Source organism: Delphinus delphis, chromosome X, assembly GCF_949987515.2.
Source record: "Delphinus delphis chromosome X, mDelDel1.2, whole genome shotgun sequence".
Classification (NCBI taxonomy): domain Eukaryota; kingdom Metazoa; phylum Chordata; class Mammalia; order Artiodactyla; family Delphinidae; genus Delphinus; species Delphinus delphis.
The window spans coordinates 100513999-100533704 of NC_082704.1; the positions used below are offsets into that span (position 1 = coordinate 100513999).

A 19706-nucleotide genomic window follows, 5' to 3' on the forward strand; every position below is an offset into this window, starting at 1 on the left:
TATATTTTAGTGGGTCTTCCCTCTCCATTTCCTTATTCTTCTGGCCCATTCCGCATAGAATCACAAAATTTATTTTTCCAAACCTCACCACTGATTGTGTTTATGGTAGCTTGAAAAATATTTATGGCTATCCATTGTCAAAAAAACAGCAGCTAACTCTGCAGTTGTTTCCTTTGAATCTGAGTCTGATATCATTGAGTTGAAGGTGATCTCTTTTCCCATGTATTATATTATTGTGCTCACATTTTATCTTCTTTCTTTGACCACAAGATCCTTGACTCAGATATGTGACTAGGGCTTAGTAGATGCTCAAACATATCTGTTGATGAAATGAATGAATGGCCTCTCATTTGGGTATCACATGACATACCTTATGGCTAGTGTGGAGATTTTCTCAAGATTTGGGTCATTTCCTAGGAGAGATGGCTTTGGTGATACACACTCCAAGCTGCCTGGACTCCTCAAGTAATTACTAGGAGCTACAGGGTCAAAGTTTAGCAAAGTTCCTTTGGAATAATCTTGAACTGTATTTTCTCACTGTGACTCAGTTGAAGACCTCAGAGTCCTTGTAAACTTTTCTGAAAAAGTGGTTTTCATGCTGAAGCATGAATGGCAACAATTTGGAGGACTTGATAAAATACACACTGTTAGGTCCCACCTCCAGAGTTTTCAATTCAGAGCATCTGGAATAGGTCCTTAGAATTTGAATTTATAGCAAACTATCAAGTGATACTGCTGCCGGTCCAGGGACAATACTTTGAGAAATTCTGCTCTAGGACAGGGTATAGGTACCCAAAGGTCTCAAAGGCATCAAAGAACTGCAGTCAGCTGCCAGGTAATTGATCAAAGTACCACAAAACCTACACACTGCAGCCTCAGCTCCATGATGAGTGGTCTTGATACTTACAGGGCATGTGCTCTAAATAAAATAGCTGAAAATCCCCTTTCATCAAAAAGGGGATAAATTCTTACCTAGACTAATATATTCAGTAACTGTATTAAGCTTAAATGAACCTCGGGAAGAGGTGCTGTGGTCTCAGTCAGTTTTCTATCTCTTTATGTCATCTGAGTGAATTTATAACATTTAAGCTAATATCTCCCAGATAAAAAGGAGTCGCTCACATGTAGGTAATTCTGGTAATAAGTCCCCTTGCAAGCATCTGCAGCAGCTTCCTCCCTCAAATCAATGGGACACTTGATTGATATCTAATTCCTCTCTTTCCCCAGAGTCTATGTCAGTGCAGTATTGGGCTAGGCATTTATTTACCCACAGAAGCAAACTCCTGACTTGAAAATTACCAGACTGCAAACACCAGGCCAGATATCATGCTAATTTCAGCAATGTTTTCTGATTCAAAATCATATGGATTCTAAGGTTTCTTCTTTTTTCCCAGTTACCAGCTGAATCTGAATCTTGGGAAATATCTCTTAGATTTTTTTTTATATCTGTAAGAACATACATTGACTAATCTTAATGTGTATAAGAAACTGAAAAATTGAGATTTTTTATAATCATAGAAAAAAAATTATGCTAAGATTTTTAAAGGTAGGACTGTGATCTTTTAAATTCAACTTAAGTTTATAACCAGCTGAAAACTAGTTAGTCATAACAAGAGAGTACAACAATATATTTCTTATTCTGAACTTTATTCTCTAAATTTTATTTTCTGTAACTTAAACCTTCAACTATAATTCTATTGACTACAGAGATGGAAAACAGTTGATGTACACACCCTCTGTAATAATATTCATAAGCTCTAATATAGTCATTGGTTTACTCTTTCCATGATTTTCAAGAGATTCTGACTGTAATTTCCCACAAAAAAGAAAAATAGGAATGAAGTCAGCAAGATGGTCAAATAAGATATCCCTTGCATGTATCCTCTCAGCTGCAGTACAGAGCCAGTCCTGCCCACCCAAGGACCCATCCAATGACTAGATAGAAGCCCTCCAAGAAACCTGGTGGGAGACATACCCAACCACACACCTGACAATAGGTCCACCGAGTGAAGACCCGATTGTGGATCCTGAAGTGAACACTTGTCCAAGTGCTATACTACTGAACAAGATACTAGAGGCATTCCTCTCCACCCAGAGACCAGACAGGATCCATGTGAACCTGAGCTCCTGCTCACAAGCCTGTCAACCAAGAACTTCACTGCAGACCCGGCAACAGACTCAAAACCAGTTCCAGCCCAGAATGATTAGGATTCTGGAGGTAATCCCATTGGCCTGGGGAACAGACAGGAGAAGAACTTTACCTGCTAAAGTCAGTGTGTAAAGATTAGAAGAGATGTTTGCTCCTTCAAATGCAGAGACACTAATGCAGGGATACATGGATCACAAAGAATCGGGCAAATATGACATCACCAAAGGAAACTAATAAAGCGCCAGTAACCAAGCCCTAAGAAACGGAGATCTACAACTTGTCCAGCAAAGAATTAAAAATAATCATCTTAAAGGAAATCAGTGAAATAAAAAATAACACGGATAGACAATTTAACAAAATCAGAAAACAATGCATGAACAAAATGAGAATTTTATTAAAGAAACAGAAACCATAAAAAAGAATCAGACAGAAATCCTCAAGCCAGCAACTACTTTGACTGGTGAACTCTACCAAATATTTAAAGAAGAATTAATGCAATCCTCAAACTTTTCCAAGGAAAAACTGAAGAGGAGGGAACACTCTCAAACTCATTTTATGAGGCCAGCATTATCCTGATACCAAAGCCAGATAAGGACACTACAAGAAAACTATAAGCCAGTATCCCTAATGAATATAGATACAAAGAAATCACAACAAAATACTAGCAAACCAAATTCAACTGTACATTAAACAGATAATATAACATGATCAAGTGGGATTTATGGGACTTCCCTGGCAGTCCAGCGGTTAAGACTCCATGCGTACATTGTAGGGGGCATGGGTTCAGTCCCTAGCTGGGGAACTGTGATTCCACACGCTGTGTGGCATGGGCAAAAAGGAAAGCAGGATTTATTCCTGGGATGCAAGGATGGATCAACATATGCAAATCAATTCCATTTAGAATATCATCAAAAATTATAAAATACTGAAAAATAAATTTAGCCAAAGAGGTGAAAGATCTGTACATTGAAAACTATAAGACACTGATGAAGAAACTGAAGAAGAAACAAATGGAAAGCTATCCCATGTTCATTAATCAGAATAGTTAATATTGTTAAAATGACCATACTACCCGAAACTATGTATAGATTCAATATAATCCCTATCAAAATTCCAATGGCGGGCTTCCCTGGTGACGCAGTGGTTGGGAGTCTGCCTGCCGATGCAGGGGACGCGGGTTTGTGCCCCAGTCTGGGAGGATCCCAAATGCCACGGAGCGGCTGGGCCCGTGAGCCATGGCCGCTGGGCCTGCATGTCCGGAGCCTGTGCTCCGCAGCGGGAGGGGCCACAGCAGTGAGAAGCCTGCGTACCGCAAAAAAAAAAAATAATAATAAAAAAAATAAAATTCCAATGGCAATTTTAACAGAAATATAAAAAAACTCTAAAATTCATATGGAATCAAAAAAGACCCTGAATAGCCAAAGCAATATTGAGAGAGAAGAGCCCAGCTGGAGGCATCACACTTCCTGATTGCAGACTATACTGCAAAGCTATAGTAATCAAAACAGTATGGTGCTGACATAAAAACAGACACATAGACCAATGGAACAAAATCAAGAGCCCAGAAATAGACCCACATATATGTGGTCAGTTGATATTTGACAAGGGGGCCAAGAATACTCAATGTGGAAAGGATAATCTTTTTAATAAATGGTGTTGGGAAAACTGTCTATCCACATGCAAAAGAATAAAGTTGGGCCCCTATTTCACACCATTCACAAATTTTAATCTGAAATGGATTAAAGACGTAAATGTAATACTTGAAACCATAAAACTCCTAGGAGAAAACATAAGGAAAAACTCCTTAACATTAGTTTTGGCAATAATTCTTTGGCTATGACACAAAAAGCACAAGCAACAAAAGCAAAACTAAACAAGTGTGACTATATCAAAGTAAAAAGCTTCTGCACAGCAAAAGAAACAATTAATAAATAAAAAGGCAAGTTACAGAATGGGAGAAAATATTTGCACACCATATATTAGATAAGGGGAGGGTTAATATCTAAAATATATAAGGAACTCATACAACTCAATAGCAAAAAGACATGTAGGACATACAGTGGCCAAAAGGTGTATAAAAAGATGTTCAACATCACTAATCATCAAGAAGTGCAAATCAAAACCACAATGAGACCTCACCTCATACTTCTTAGGATGGCTATTATCAAAAAGACAAGGTAACAACTGTTGGCAAGGATGTAGAGAAAACAGAACCCTTCTGCCCTGTTGGTGGGGATGTAAGTTGGTGCAGCCACTATGTAAAACAGCATGGAGATTCCTCATAAAATTAAAAATAGAAGTATCATATGATCTAGCAATCCCACTTCTGGGTATATATCCGAAGGAAACGAAACCACTCTCTCAAAGAGATATCTGTACCCCAGTGTTCACTGCAGAATTATTCACAATAGCCAAGACATGGAAACCACCTAAGTGTCCATCAACAGATGAATGGATAAAGAAAATGTGTATATGTGTGTGTGTATACATATATATAAAAATACATACACACACAGTAGAATATTATTTAGTAGAATATTATTCAGCCATAAAAATGAAGGAAACCTTCCATTTTATTTAGATGGACCTTGAGGTCATTACGCTTAAGTGAAACAAGTCAGACAGAGAAAGACAAATACTGCATGATCTCACTTACAATATGGACTGAAAAAGCTGAATTCATAGAAACAGAGAGTAGAATGGTGGTTTGTCAAGGGCTGGGGGCAGGGGAAAGGGGGAGATGTTGGTCAAAGTAAATGAACTTCCTGCTATAAGAAAAATAATTTCTAGGGATACATACACAGCTTGGTGAATATGGTTAACAATACTGTATTATATACTTGAGAGTTGCAGAGAATAGATCTTAGAAATCATTACGTGAGGTGATGGATATGTTAAGTAACATTATTGTGGCAATCATTTCACAATATATATGTGTATCAAATCATCACACTGTATACCTTAAACTTACACAATGTTACATGTCAATTATATCTGAATAAAGCTGGGGGGAGAAAGAAAAACAAACAAACCAAAAACACCAAACCTAACCAATTAATTAGTTGCTTTGTTACTTTAAGTCAAACAATTAGTCCAGTAGAATTTTCTCCTTCAATTTACCGAATGAACTACTATGTTTTATAAAAAGATATATTTGAGGGGGAAAACGTTTAGACTCTGGAGAGTTAAGAAATAAAAATATGAATTAAAAATATTATTAAGAAATCTTGAAGAGAGAAGGAAAATATAGAACTGTGTAACAGGAATAAAAAAAAAGTGGTTGGAAAAATGATAAATATTTTCCTCTTTGACATATGAGAGGATATTAGTCAATTCTCTTTAAAAGGATTGAGAAGCCAAAGGATCCATGGATTTTTTAGAACAATAGAGCTTTTAAGAAAATGTAGACTGAAGACTCCCTTATCAAGATGAAGGTGGTGGCTATATTGGATGTGGGCTAGGAAAGAGATTTACTGACAATATAAATGGCTTGGGATTGACATTCAGGTCTTTGGGAGTTCTTAACCTTTAAACGCCTATTGAATGGTTGTCAGACGTTATTGGCAGGTGGCCACTTCTTTTTTTAAATTTACTTTCAAATATTTATAAGTCACATATGTGAAATTGACTAGTGACAGAGGCCATTATTCAGCAAATGGATTACCAAAAGGAGACCCGGGTAGGGCCCAATGATGAACGGTGTATTTCATTTTAAAAGGCGATTTTCTATGTTTGCATGTAGTATATTAGCACAGAATTATGCGATCATTAAAAACTAGCATTGACATAATCTGAATAAATAAGAGTTTAAAAAAAATTAAGTCATTTCTTTCTTGTATTTCAGATTTGCCTTCATATGCTTTTTTATATTTCCAACTAATAATTTTTCAATTAAAAACTCTGCAGAAATAGATGATAGATCTTTGAATAAAAAACATTAAGCATTGCCTTCCCTGGTGGCGCAGTGGTTGAGAGTCCGCCTGCCAGTGCAGGGGACGCGGGTTCGTGCCCCGGTCCGGGAGGATCCCACGTGCCGCAGAGCGGCTGGGCCCGTGAGCCGTGGCCGCTGGGCCTGCGCGTCCGGAGCCTGTGCTCCGCAGCGAGAGAGGCCGCAGCAGTGAGAGGCCCGCGTACCGCAAACAAAACAAAACAAAACATTAAGCATATATTAATATTTTGATTTTGTGATTATTGAATGTCACTGTATTAATAAATTCCACTTTTCATGTCAATTCAGCCATGGTGGCATCTGACAATTATACTCGAAAATAAAGCTGATTGAGTTTTACACTTTGAAAATTTAACAATATTGTTCTAGTTTACATGTTTTACTACTTGGTACTTTTCTGGACTATTTGAATCCATAGGAACTCAAAAAAGAGGTCCTTCTGCTCTCATAAATAAATAAATGTGATAAGGAATCTTGAATTCATAATGCTCTACAAGTTGTAAGTATTCACTAGTAAGTGCTCGTTACTCAAAGTGAAAAGGGCTGCAAAAATGATGTGCCTGAAGTACCATTTTAGTAAAGATGAAGGAGAAAATAACTAGACCTTGGGATTAAGAGGGGAATCTTTGTAAGTTAGGGGGATATATGAATTGTATATGAGACAGAGAAAGAGAAGGGAGGGAGAAGAGACAGGAAAGAAGGAAGAAAGGAAGGAAGGAAGGAAGAAAGGACTACCTTTATACAAGCATTTAAACAAAAGTGGAAGGGAAACCCCAGTCAGAGGTATGGAGGGGCAAAGAATTCTGGTTGTTGTGATAACTGTATTTTTTTTTGTAATTATTCCAGCAAAGATGGTAGGATATTATGTTAGTGTATGTTCAGCTCTAGAGACAGTAGGTTGCCTTTATGAGGATGGTCAGCTAGCATTTAATTAGAATAAGGCAACACTCTAGAGCCACTACAAACACTTCAACTATCTTTATTTCTGATCAAAAGTAGATGCTTCATTAATTAGCACAATGGATGTTAGAAATAAAGTTTCATTGCTAAAATTAGTGGCTTTTTACCAAGTATAGTAGATCTTGGAAATGGACCCTCCATGTTGAAATCAGTGCTACTCGAGACATATGCAAAGGAAATCATAAATAAAACGAAAAGACAACCTACAGAATGGGAGAAAATATTTGCAAATGATGTAGCCGACAAGGGATTAATTTCCAAAATATACAAACAGCTCATAATCAAAAAAACAACCCAATCAAAAAATGGGCAGAAGATGTAAATAGACATTTCTTCAAAGACAACATGCAGGTGGCCAAAAGGCACATGAAAAAGTGCTCAACATCACTAATTATTAGAGAAATGCAAACCAAAACTACGAGGTACCACCTCCCATCTGTCAGAATGGCCATCATTAAAAATTCTACAAATAATAAATGCTAGAGAGGGTGTGGAGAAAAAGGAACCCTCCTACACTGTTGGTGGGAATGTAGTACAGCTATATAGAGAACACTATGGAGGTTCTTTAAAAAACTAAAAATAGAGTTGCCATATGATCCAGCAACCCCACTCCTGGGCATATATCCAGAGAAAACTCTAACTCAAAAAGATACATGCACCCCAATGTCCATTGCAGCACTATTTACAATAGCCAAGACATGGAAGCAACCTAAATGTCCATTGACAGATGAATGGATAAGGAAGATGTGGCACACGCACGCACACACACACACACACACACACACACACACACACACAGTGGAATATTACTCAGCCATAAAAAGAACGAAATAATGCCATTTGCAGCAACATGGAAGGACCTAGAGATTAGCATACTAAATGAAGTCAGAGAAAGACAAATATCATATGATACTGCTTATATGTGGAATCTAAAAAAAATGATACAAACGAACTTAATTACAAAACAGAAATAGAGCCACAGACATAGAAAACAAACTTATGGTTATCAAAGAGTAAAGGGGGGGGAGGAATAAATTAGGAGTTTGGGATTTACATATACACACTACTATGTATAAAATAAATAAACAACACGGATTTACTATGTAGCACAGGGAACTATACTCAATATTTTGTAATAACCTATAAGGGAAAAGAATCTGAAAAAGAATTTTATTTATTTATAACTGAATCACTTTGCTCTATACCTGAAACGAACACAACATTGTAAATCAACTATTCTTCAATTAAAAAAAGACATATGGATAACATAACATCATTTAGAGACACATCCCACCCCTCAAGTATCTAGTGGGGTCAGTGGCCTGCCTCCTTAGGGAAACTGTTTCAGGCTTGATTCCAAATGGTCCTCTGTCCTGATGAAGAATTTTTTTTTCATAAGTTCAAATTTATTTCAGAAAGAATGTAAAAAGTTACATGTAATAGAAAAGATGGTAAATATTAGAGAAATTTTTGAAAAAATGTAAGTATAAACATCTCGAATCATAACACCCTACAATGCTGTTTTCATGTTTAAATATTATCCTTCAGTTCTTATCTACATGGAGACACAGGGATGTGCAAAGCTGATGATCACAGTATACAAATCTTTTTGTTTTCTACTTTTCATTTAATAGCATGACATTTTTCTGTATCGCTACCCAGTTAATGAAGAATATCCTTAGGTGTCTTTAGATGGTTAGCCTAATCTTGCCACTGGCATTGTCACATTTGCCTCAGGCGCAAGGTTTTTTGCAAGGTTTTTTGGGAACTCACACACAGACACACACACACTCACATGACACAGAGTTGGGACTTCTTCAAGTTTATAGGATAGGTTAAATGATTGTTTATTAATAAATGTATATGCAGCAGAATTTGTCCAAATTTTCTTTCACTATTTTGTGGAATCAAGGTGGTAGAGGAGTAATTTACCTTCTCCTACCCCTAACCATTATGGTTACCTCATTTACTCAAAGGGACCTGAGAATTATGTGTAACTGCATTGTCTTGGTCCATTCTCAATAGCTGTGTTTGTCCAAACACCAGCACCTCCTTTTAACTGGAACTATGCATGATCAGATTCCATGGGGGTGGCCAGGCTATAAATGTAAGTTGGGTCACCCTGTTACAGCAGTTGCTTTCTTAGCTAAGAAAACTTTCTGCTCTGGCAGGCAACATAGAGGCATGCTCTTTTGTTTTTTTTTTCAGAGAATCACAGTACATTTGTACTTAGAAAGAGAAGTCTGGCTGAGTGTGGAGGATCAAATGGAGGGGAACAGAAAAAGGCTAAGAAGGTGGTATAGGAGGTTTGCACAAGGCATTTGCAATGAAGACTGAGGGAATAGTCTATTTTCAGGAGGTACAATTAACTGACCATGATTACTAATTGGAAATGGCAGATGAGGAGGAAGTGAAGCAAATGAGGTAGAGGATGATACAAAGAACTGAGACGTAAAATGGAGGCTGATAAGAAATGAGTGTGGGGGGTGCGTGACTCAAAAGCTGGGGTTGGGACCTATCATAGTGGAGAAAAGCAACAGGTTAGCAGAGAAAAAAATAACAAGAGAACTGGGAGAAGGACATTTAGATTTAGGAATCATTTGTACACAAATGCAAGTGGAGACAGGGTTGTACATGTGATCCAAAAAGGTGGTGCTGCAGAATTAGAAGAGAAGTGCTAAGGCCTGAGTCTAGGGCAAACAATAAAATGCAAGGCTGTGTAGAGGGGAACAAGGAGTGATGTGAACAAACTAAGAGAGCAAAGCATCAATATGTTCCATCTTGGAAAAATAGAATCCTTTTGATATAGAACTGATACAGTCAGGTAATGCCTATTGCAATGACTTGAAAGGAACTGACTAAATGTGTCTAGATGCCAAATAGTCCATCTCCTAGTCTGATACAGTGATGGAAATTTGGGGGATTTGGAGTCATTTAGACCTGGGTTTGAACTCTGTCTTCCTGGTTGTATAGCTCTCTATCAATAAAATAGTCAACACAGCCCTTGTCATTTAATACATAGTCAATAAATAGTCAGTGAATCTGTTATTATCAATCACCATAGTTCTGACATTACTTCAAAATATGAGGTAAACTTTCTTTCCCTCTTTTTCTTCACACTCTTTGCCTTTCCTTCCAAGAACACTTTATGTATTCCCTTTTCAGGGGAGATAACATGGTAGCCAAGAATAAAGAAGACCGATCAACTTTGACTTTCAAATTACAGTTTTTGAAGCCAAGTCAAGAATATGAAAAGTTTGGGATCTCTTAACAATTATCTCTTCTTTGGAAAAAGAAAGGACTTGTGGGAGAGCTAGGAAGAATGGGGATTTGATGATGTCAGAGAAATTTTTCAACAATGGAAGAGTAGATATTTATTCAACCATAATAGCATGTGTAGAAGGATCTAAGGGGATGAGACATAGGTTTAGAGGCAACTAAACTCTTCAGAATATTCTACCATTCAGAATACGACAAAAAATTATACTGGAAATTGATAGTTTCGGTGAAATCATTCATATCATTCAGAACACAAAATATGTTCAAAATAGATAAAGTGAGACTTGTTTAGGTAATCTGCTTTTTCAAATACCTTCTACTATGCTAACTGTGCAAGCAACAGCAGATCTTTAGGTTATATTGAACACACCAAAGTTTTAAAAAGCTAAAAACAATAGGGGCTCAGTGTCCAATAAAATAAAGGCTTTGTAAATAGACCTATATTCAAATCCCATCTTGGCCACTTACAATAATACTAGTGCTATCTTCTTTAGTAAGTTACTTAACCACTTACTTAACCACTTAACTGAGGCTTACTTAAGCCTCAGTTGCTTTATCAGTAAAATGGATATTATAACATTGACCTTAGATTTTTTTTTTGAGGCTTAGCAAAAATGATTTTAAGAATGCCTAGCACTTTGCTTGATTCTCACTCAACAACGACTCTGACATTGGCAATTTTCTCATTTCTCTTTGAAGCAGTACTGAACAATAATTTGTATGAACAGGCAAGAAAGTTAGAAACAAAGAATAAATAGGCTAATCAGTACTTTAAAATAAAAAAAAAACAACAACAAACAAACAGCTTTGCTGCAGCACAGACTTCACCCTGATGGGAAGGGGAGAAGTTTAAAAAGAGAGGAGTGTTAGGGATGCTGAATAAATGGCTCTTCTTCACAAGTCTGACAAAGTGACAAATAAATGTGATTTATTCCAGAGGCCCCTGGAAATGTGGTAGCATGGGCAATTGCTTTATTTTCCTTTGTACCAATTAGTGAAAAATGAATAGTCAATAAAAAGAGATTACAAAAATGATCAAGAAATCTTGACCATCTGTACAATTTATTGTTACTTCACATATGCTTCCTATATTGCAAGTCTATCTTATATTATGACTTACTTTCAAACGACCAAAAAAGGAAAAAAAAAACTTTAGTCCTCTCATGGGCGGTTTATGGAACTCAATTGTAAGGACTCCAAATTCTTCTTAGATTGTACACATATTCATGACTGACCAGAGGCAAATAATACTTATGATTTCTACAAAAACAATATTTACTTATCCAACTTAAGTAAAAGTATTAGATTTATTATTATGAAAACAACTTGCTTGTACACTTTCCTATCTGTCGGTCCCCACTTGGAATAAAAATTAGCCTGTCTAAATATAGCTAAATAAACAGGATTGAAAAGACTGCTGGATGATTTCTAAAATATTTGGTACTGTTTATTATAACTGACCAGTCTAAACAAGGAACAAAGTGAGATTCACTTCAAACTATTGGGCCAGGGAACACAATTAAAAGAGACACTCCTGGGCTTCCCTGGCGCAGTGGTTGAGAGTCCACCTGCCGATGCAGGGGACATGGGTTCGTGCCCTGGTCCGGGAAGATTCCACATGCCGTGGAGCGGCTGGGACCGTGAGCCATGGCCGCTGAGCCTGCACGTCCGGAGCCTGTGCTCCGCAACGGGAGAGGCCACAACAGTGAGAGGCCCGCGTACCGCAAAAAAAACCAAAAAGAGACACTCCTTACTTATATAGAAGTAAAGCTGGACTTTCAGTACTGATTACAAGGTGAGAGAAAATGAACACTCTGATAACACTCTAGTCAGTGTTTGTAATTCGCAAGTGCTGTTTGGAATACCATTCTAAAAAGAGTAGGTATTGCTTTACAATTTTCAGAGGAAAATACCTACTGGCTGCAAAGCATCACACATATAGTTCCATATAAAAGATGAATTTACAAACTGAACATTGAAAGACTGTAAGAGCTGCTGCAAATGGTTATTCAGGTAACTTTTCTTCCCCTCAAAAAAACAAAAGCAGGAAACAGAATATTCAGAAAGAACATTAAAAGAGGGAACTCATCTTACCTCCATCCAGCTCCTCAGCCCCAAAATGATTCCTATAGAAGAGCATGATTTCTATCTTGTAACACTTGTAGATGGTCACCAAACAAACAAGCAGCAGAAGGATAGCACCAAGCCCTCCAGCAAGTTCAACTGTATACATCAGCTCTAAAAAAAAAAATTACAAGAGGGAATTATACTATATTCACATACAAAATCATAAATTCAACTTGATTTCACAGTTTTGTGGATGAGATCAGATGCAGGTAATGGATTAACACAACCCCTTCCTTTTCTGCCTGAGAATTTGATCTTTTGATAACTTTCTAGCTGTTGCCTTGGTAACCAGATAAGGTAGTGTGTGGTAGCTGTGTTTCTAAGCAACATTGCTTCTGGTAAAAATGAACCTATATTGGTAGATTGCATTTGGACTGAGAGAATTATAAATACCTGATTGGAAACTATAATTTTGGGCTTGCTGGGGTGCGAGTAACTCTTACATATAAACCCAACCCTTGTGGGAATCCTGCAAGCTATGCTCATGGAGTTGATAAAAGAAAAATCGGTTTCTGTGGTATGAAGCTTTTAAGCCAGGATGGTTTCTGAACTCACCCAATATGAATCTTGATCCTTCCCACCTGAGCTGTCACCTGGGAGTTGGGGCTGAGAAGAGATGAGGAGTCAAATAGCACAGTTCCTGAAGGGCAGTGCGGACTGTCGCATAGAGTGTTGGGTGGACCACCTAATGAATACTGTCTGCTGGCTCCTGTCAGAAGCAATAACACTTGTCCTGTAGCTTTCTGAATAGAGTGGTGTCAATGTGGCTGACCACGGTCTTGGAGGCTGAGTGCTAACTTGGGCTTAAGAAATAGGCTCTCGAGTGGATGTCACACCAGACTATGTTGGTAGTATTTTCCTTTCACTAAGCTACTTAAATTTTTTTTTTCTTATCCTTTCTTTCCGCTTTTACTTGGTATGTTACTACATTCTATCCAAAAGAGGAATTTTCCTGCCATTCACTGTATACAAGTTCTCTTATTCCTACTGAATGTTTATATTGCATAAAAAATGATCAGAAAATTTAAGGGATAAAATATTCACTTATTTTCTTCTCCTTTAGAGCTCATGAACATTGTAACAAATTCAATGATACTGATATTTAAACATTAAGCCAGAATGCACAGATTTTGAAACTCACTTTAACTGCCTATTTATACATGTTGACATTGATAATAATAGTCCAAATGTTATTTATGGGTATCCATTCTTCCCTGCAGTTGACAACCACCTTGAAAAATACTAGTTGCCTTAATTACCATTAAAGATAAATATTCCTGAAATTATGGCTCTAAAATAATGGCATTTTTGATCCTGTAATTTACAATCCACTAATGGGTTATCTAATTTTGTAACATAGTCAGTGTAGTTTTAGACTGAGAACTTTAAAATAATCTATGGCTTTGCAGTGACAAGTACTCTTGGGTTACAAGATCACTCCTGAGATCTTACAAATAGGGTGAAATCATCATGGGTGCAATGTAGTATCAGTGATTAATAATCTGAAAAGTATGGCCATAATTTGCTCACAAGGACATGTTTGTGTGTGTGTGTGCTTGCATGTGATGTCACTTTTCCTGTGATGATTACAGAAAAAAAAAAACCCTCAGCCATAGTTCTCATTATCTAGTCCTTCATTTCTAATTCAACAGTTTAATAAAAAAAATACATATAAACTACTGTTTCATCAAGTGTATTTTTCTGCTCTTGTTAAAATTAAATAGGACACAGAAGAAAAACTTATAAAAAGTGATCGGACTTTATGAATTTAAGAAAGAAAAAGTAAAGTGAGTTATTAAATCTTTTAGAGTCTAAGTGAATTAATACGAAGTGTGAAATACTAAAAAGTACCTCAAGGAAATTTATATATTTTTTATTTGTAAATATCAGACAGCTTTATCTGCTGAATCTTGTGAGGGACTACAACAAGAGAGTACTACAAAAGTATCAGGAATAAAATACAAAACCCAATTTAGTATAATGTTTCCCACTACTATGTGAACAGAAAAGATTAGTGGGTAGATAAGTCTGTGGGGTACATAGAGTCTTGTTCTCTCAGGATATCAGTTAAACTCCACCACACATAGAAGCCTGTATAAAACTCTAACTTATGCCCATAGGCTAATTTATATACCAGAAAAAATCTGATTTAAATTACACTGGATATAATGGGAAAGAGAAGCATTTGGACTATGGCTACTTTTTTTTTTTTAACATTTTTATTGGAGTATAATTGCTTTACAATGGTATGTTAGTTTCTGCTTTATAACAAAGTGAATCAGTTATACACATACATATGTTCCCATATCTCTTCCCTCTTGTGTCTCCCTCCCTCCCACCCTCCCTATCCCACCCCTCTAGGTGGTCACAAAGCACCGAGCTGATCTCCCCGTGCTATGTGGCTGCTTCCCACTAGCTAGCTATTTTACATTTGATAGTGTATATATTGGACTGTGGCTCCTTTGAATATTCATTCTGTTTTTTAATATAATGCATTACACACTTGGAATTCATCACTCTGAAATTTGTTGTGTGAGAGAAGAAATAAAAAAATAATGGAGAATGCTTAACTTCTACTCTCAAACACTGCTAGCAGAAGTGCCCAATGGTACTACTATATTAGAAAATTTTGAGTAGCCGCTAATAAAGTTAAATATGAATCTACCCTATGAACAGCAGTTACACTCCTACGTATTTACCCAAAGGAAATATAAGCAGATGTCTATAAGCAGACTTGTACAAGAATGTTCAGAGTAGTCTTATTCATAGTAACCACAGCTGGAAACAACTTAAATGTTCATTAACAGGATATGATGAACAAACTGTGTGTGACCGTGTGATATAATATACTCAGCAGTAAAAAGAATGAACTACTGCAACATGCATGAATCTCACAAAATTATGTTAGGTGAAGAAGGCCAGACACAAAGTAATACCTTCCGTATAATTCTATTTAAATGAAGTCCAAGAGCGGGCCAAAATAAACCTCAGGGATAGAAATCACAAAATGGATGCTTTGTGGATGGGTGATGGGAAATTTTATTGGGAAGGGGAAAGAGGGAACATAATGGGGTAAAAAACAACAACAACAACAAAAAAAAAACCTCTGTGTCTTTTTTCAGGTGTAGATACAAGTATTGATATATACTTTTGTCAAAACTCATTGACCTAAACACTTACGATCTACGTGTTTTATCTTACGTTAATTGTACTTCAATTCTTTAAAAATTTGATTTTTTTTAAAAAAAGAGTCATTGTAAGTTCTAACCCAAGGGCTATGTGGGAAGGAGCTGTAAGGAAAGCTGCGAGTCAGGACAGCTGCTTTGCTCTAGATAAGTGCCCAGGCAGAGAATGGTTCTTTCATGGTGCCCCTAAGCACATCCTTTGATTCTGGAACCATGGCACTGGGCCTGGGCATCTAGCATGCCTTACACACCCGTATCTCATTGAATAGCTTTTAGAACAATCAAAAACTATGCCTGAAATATAATTCTATTAATCCAGTAAGCAGCATTCTCATTTTCTTCAAATGCTATTTGTAACACTGGTCTCTACACACATTTTTTTTAACTTCTAAAAACTGAATACGTGTAAGAGAAAAATTTTATGACAGTTAAGTCTTTTTTGTTTTCAGAAAAGTAGTTGCCCAAATGTGAATTATTCCCATTGCTAGATGTCATGAGCCACTCAAAAAACTGTATATACTACCTTGAATACACTATTTATTAGGCTAACCAATAATACTGTCTAAAATGTAATGAGAAAAAGAGAGCAGGGTTGATGAGGCTTAGCAATTACAGAAATGGTCTTGTGTCACATGAATACCTCCTTTAAGGTACAAACATATGAAAACTTACATATACCTAGAGTGTGAGCAATAACGCTAGAAAAATTCTTCTGAGCCATATGATAGTCATTTTCTTAATACTAGGGATACCCAAAACTAGACCAAGAAACAGCATTTACAAAGAGCTAACTTATTCTGAGATCTTGACAGTATCTCGGATTTCCCCCAGAAACCTCCATAGTATTACGTGGAGAAGCACGGTGTGCTTATAACAAACTTGTAAGTCGGAAAAGAAATGTGTCTTTCCCCACAGTCCACACAATAGTGCTTGCTCCTCAGTTAGTACGTTATTTTTATAGCGTAAAGACTAATACACCTGCCTTCATATTATAAATGCGTGCAGGTTAAAAATTTTTCCATTGAAATTTTTTCCATTGGTTTATATAGCATGTGTAAATTCTTCCAAAGAAAATGGTGCATTAGATTCAGTTTCCACATTCTTTTGCTCCAAGCTGGACACATTCATTAATATGAGTGCCAGCCATTACTGCTTATACATTAGGTCAGGACAAAATTACTAGGGGTTAAATTCTGTTACTGTTAAAAGAAATGATTGGGGCTCACTGCTGTATTTTATCTTTACATTACAATGTGAATGGTGTTGCCCCAGTAAATGTCATTTCCTTTTGAAATGGGATCTGCTTTTCAGCTCAAGTTCAAGCTGCCTGGAGTGGCAGCATTTAAAAAATAAAGATTCCATTTCAGCACAATTCAACATCAGAGGATGGAAAGAGAAAGTGCAAACCTTTAAAAATCTGTTTAGCCTTTGTGCTATTTTGTTAAAATGATAGACTCTGCCCCCTTTAAGGGACTGAGACTGAATATTGAAAATTGTAAAGCAAAATCGCTGGGCAAAACCTAAGGGAAACCGGCATTTGGTTAAACACAACAAATGAACAAGTGCCAAAGAGTTACATTTAAGGGCACAAGCAGTCATTTAGTTACAGGCAATTAACAATAGTCTGTGGAAAGCTCCAGTATGGGCTAAGGGAAAACACATTGATTATTGCTGCAGTAGTAGACTGCTTTCGGAATAAATTGCTTCAATTTAAAACTAGATTTGCTACAAGCATTTTGAGCAATGACTACAATTTTTTCTTATCAAGACAGCTGGACCAAGCAACCCTTTAAAAGAAACAGCTAATTAAAATAAAGCGCATGCCATCCCCTAGTATATTGGATTACACTGCAAATAATAAACGCATTTGGTTTACACTAATCTTGCTGCAATTACCTAGTATAGTTTGGAATCCTATTTTTTTAAATTGGCTTGTATTTAGTGTTGTTTGCAAACTTTTTCTGCTAGGTATCTTTAAAGAGGTAAAGATGTTAACAGAGTTAAATCAAAGTTTATATGTAATTGTGTTTTTTTAATTAAAAAAAATATATTTATTTATTTATTTATTTGGCTGCACCAGGTCTTAGTTGCGGCAGGCGGAATCTTTTAGTTGTGGCACGTGGGATCTAGTTCCCTGACCAGGGATCAAACCTGGTCCCCCTGCACTGGGAGCGTGGAGACTTAACCGCTGGACCACCAGGGAAATCCCTATATGTAATTTTGAACTCTTCACTTGGAGTATTCATTTTGTATCTCTGTCTATATTTATATATATAATCTTGTTTAAAGTATAACTGAAGACTTTAGGTGGCTTATTCTTATATAGTTTATCCTAAAATTGCCTCATTCGTTATATAAAGTCCTTTGAAATGCTCTGCCCTGATTTATATGCAGTAAAATGCAAGTTTGTGGGGGAAATGCATGATAGATAATATAATGATCCCAGTTTATTCATTAGCGTCACCAAGTACATTTCTTCTTCTTTCACTGTGTTATAAAGAGCTAAACTTTATAAGGATTTATCCATCCACATAAATTCATATGCATATTTATTTCTCTGGAGCAGTATAACTTATTTGTTCCTGGCAGGAGGATAATTATGCTCAGCCTACAAAGATATTCAACTCAATTCTACAATACATCAATGCAATTTAGAAGCAGTTATAATGTTTTTTTTTTGGTAACACATTAAGAAGCTGAATTGCTATTCACATAATAGCAAGAAAATGTTTTCAGAAAGTATAAACTGGTATGTAAAGATAGTAGTTTTGCTCTTGCAAAAGTGCTTTTTGGAACAAGGAAAGGTATACATAATAATAATAATAATAATAAATGAAAGTGGTCTCTGAATTTAACAATGTGATCTGTGCAACCAAACATTTGGGCAAAAGGTTACCTTCCAAGTAGTATATTTTGCAGTTTTGGAAAGAGGTTTTCAGCCAAAGTATCAAATTAACTTTAACTTACTGTCAATTAAGAATGCAAATATGGTGGATGAAGCTAGAGACTGTCATACAGAGTGAAGTAAGTCAGAAAGAGAAAAACAAATATCATATATTAACGCATATATGTGGAACCTAGAAAAATGGTACAGATGACCCGGTTTGCAGGGCAGAAACTAAGACACAGATGTATAGAACAAATGTATGGACACCAAGGGGCAAAAGTGGCAGAGGGGGGTGGTGGTGGTGTGATGAATTGGGAAATTGGGATTGACATATATACACTAATATGTATAAAATGGATTACTAATAAGAAACTGCTGTATAAAAAATAAATAAAATAAAATTCAAAAAAGAATGCAAATATGGTATTGGCTGGGACCCATGATTAGGGCCTAGTTAGACTAAGCTCCCATAAGCCCTTGGATCTGAAATGTTACACATTAATAAACTATTAAAACAAAAAATTAAATGAAAGACTAGATGGAAAAAATGCATCATTCCTTATACAGTTAGCTAGAGCCTACCCTTGGAATGTCTTTTTTCTCTCCCCAACCAGATAGGAAGGGTGGTAAGTTTTGTTTTATATTTTTTTCTATGAAGTAGGGAATATTCATAAGTGGTATGTTTTTTTTTTTTTATTTGGCTGCACTGGGTCTTAGTTGGGGCAGGTGAGCTCCTTAGTTGCGGCTCGCTGGCTCCTTAGTTGTGGCACAGGGGCTCCCTAGTTGTGGCACGTGGGCTCCTAGTTGTGGCACATGGGATACTTAGTTGTGGCATGCGAACTCTTAGTTGTAGCATGCATGTGGGATCTAGTTCCCTGACCAGGGATCGAAACTGGGCCCCCTGCGTTGGGAGCGTGGAGTCTTAACCACTGTGCCACCAGGGAAGTCCCAAGTGGCATGTATTAAAAGACAATTTAAAATAATGACAGTAATCAAATAAAACATGAATCCATGAATTTATATTAATTATAAACAAATTAATAAAAAGGAAAGCTCTCCTTTAGGGCAGAATGCCAACTGGCAAATACAGAAGGAATAATAGAGTTAGAAATCACCATTTTTCCACCATCCTAATAATAATTGACTCAGGCAAGAATTATCAACAGAGGC

General features: G+C 36.6%; 1 protein-coding gene across 1 annotated transcript in view; it reads right to left on the minus strand.

Annotated features, from left to right (window-relative positions):
• IL1RAPL1 (interleukin 1 receptor accessory protein like 1) overlaps nucleotides 1–19706 on the minus strand; it is a 653817-nt gene that overhangs the window by 3863 nt on the left and 630248 nt on the right. The window contains exon 8 of the mRNA XM_060002071.1: nucleotides 12432–12575. Coding sequence (XP_059858054.1) covers nucleotides 12432–12575 — 144 coding nt within the window. The remainder of the gene's footprint in view (nucleotides 1–12431; nucleotides 12576–19706) is intronic.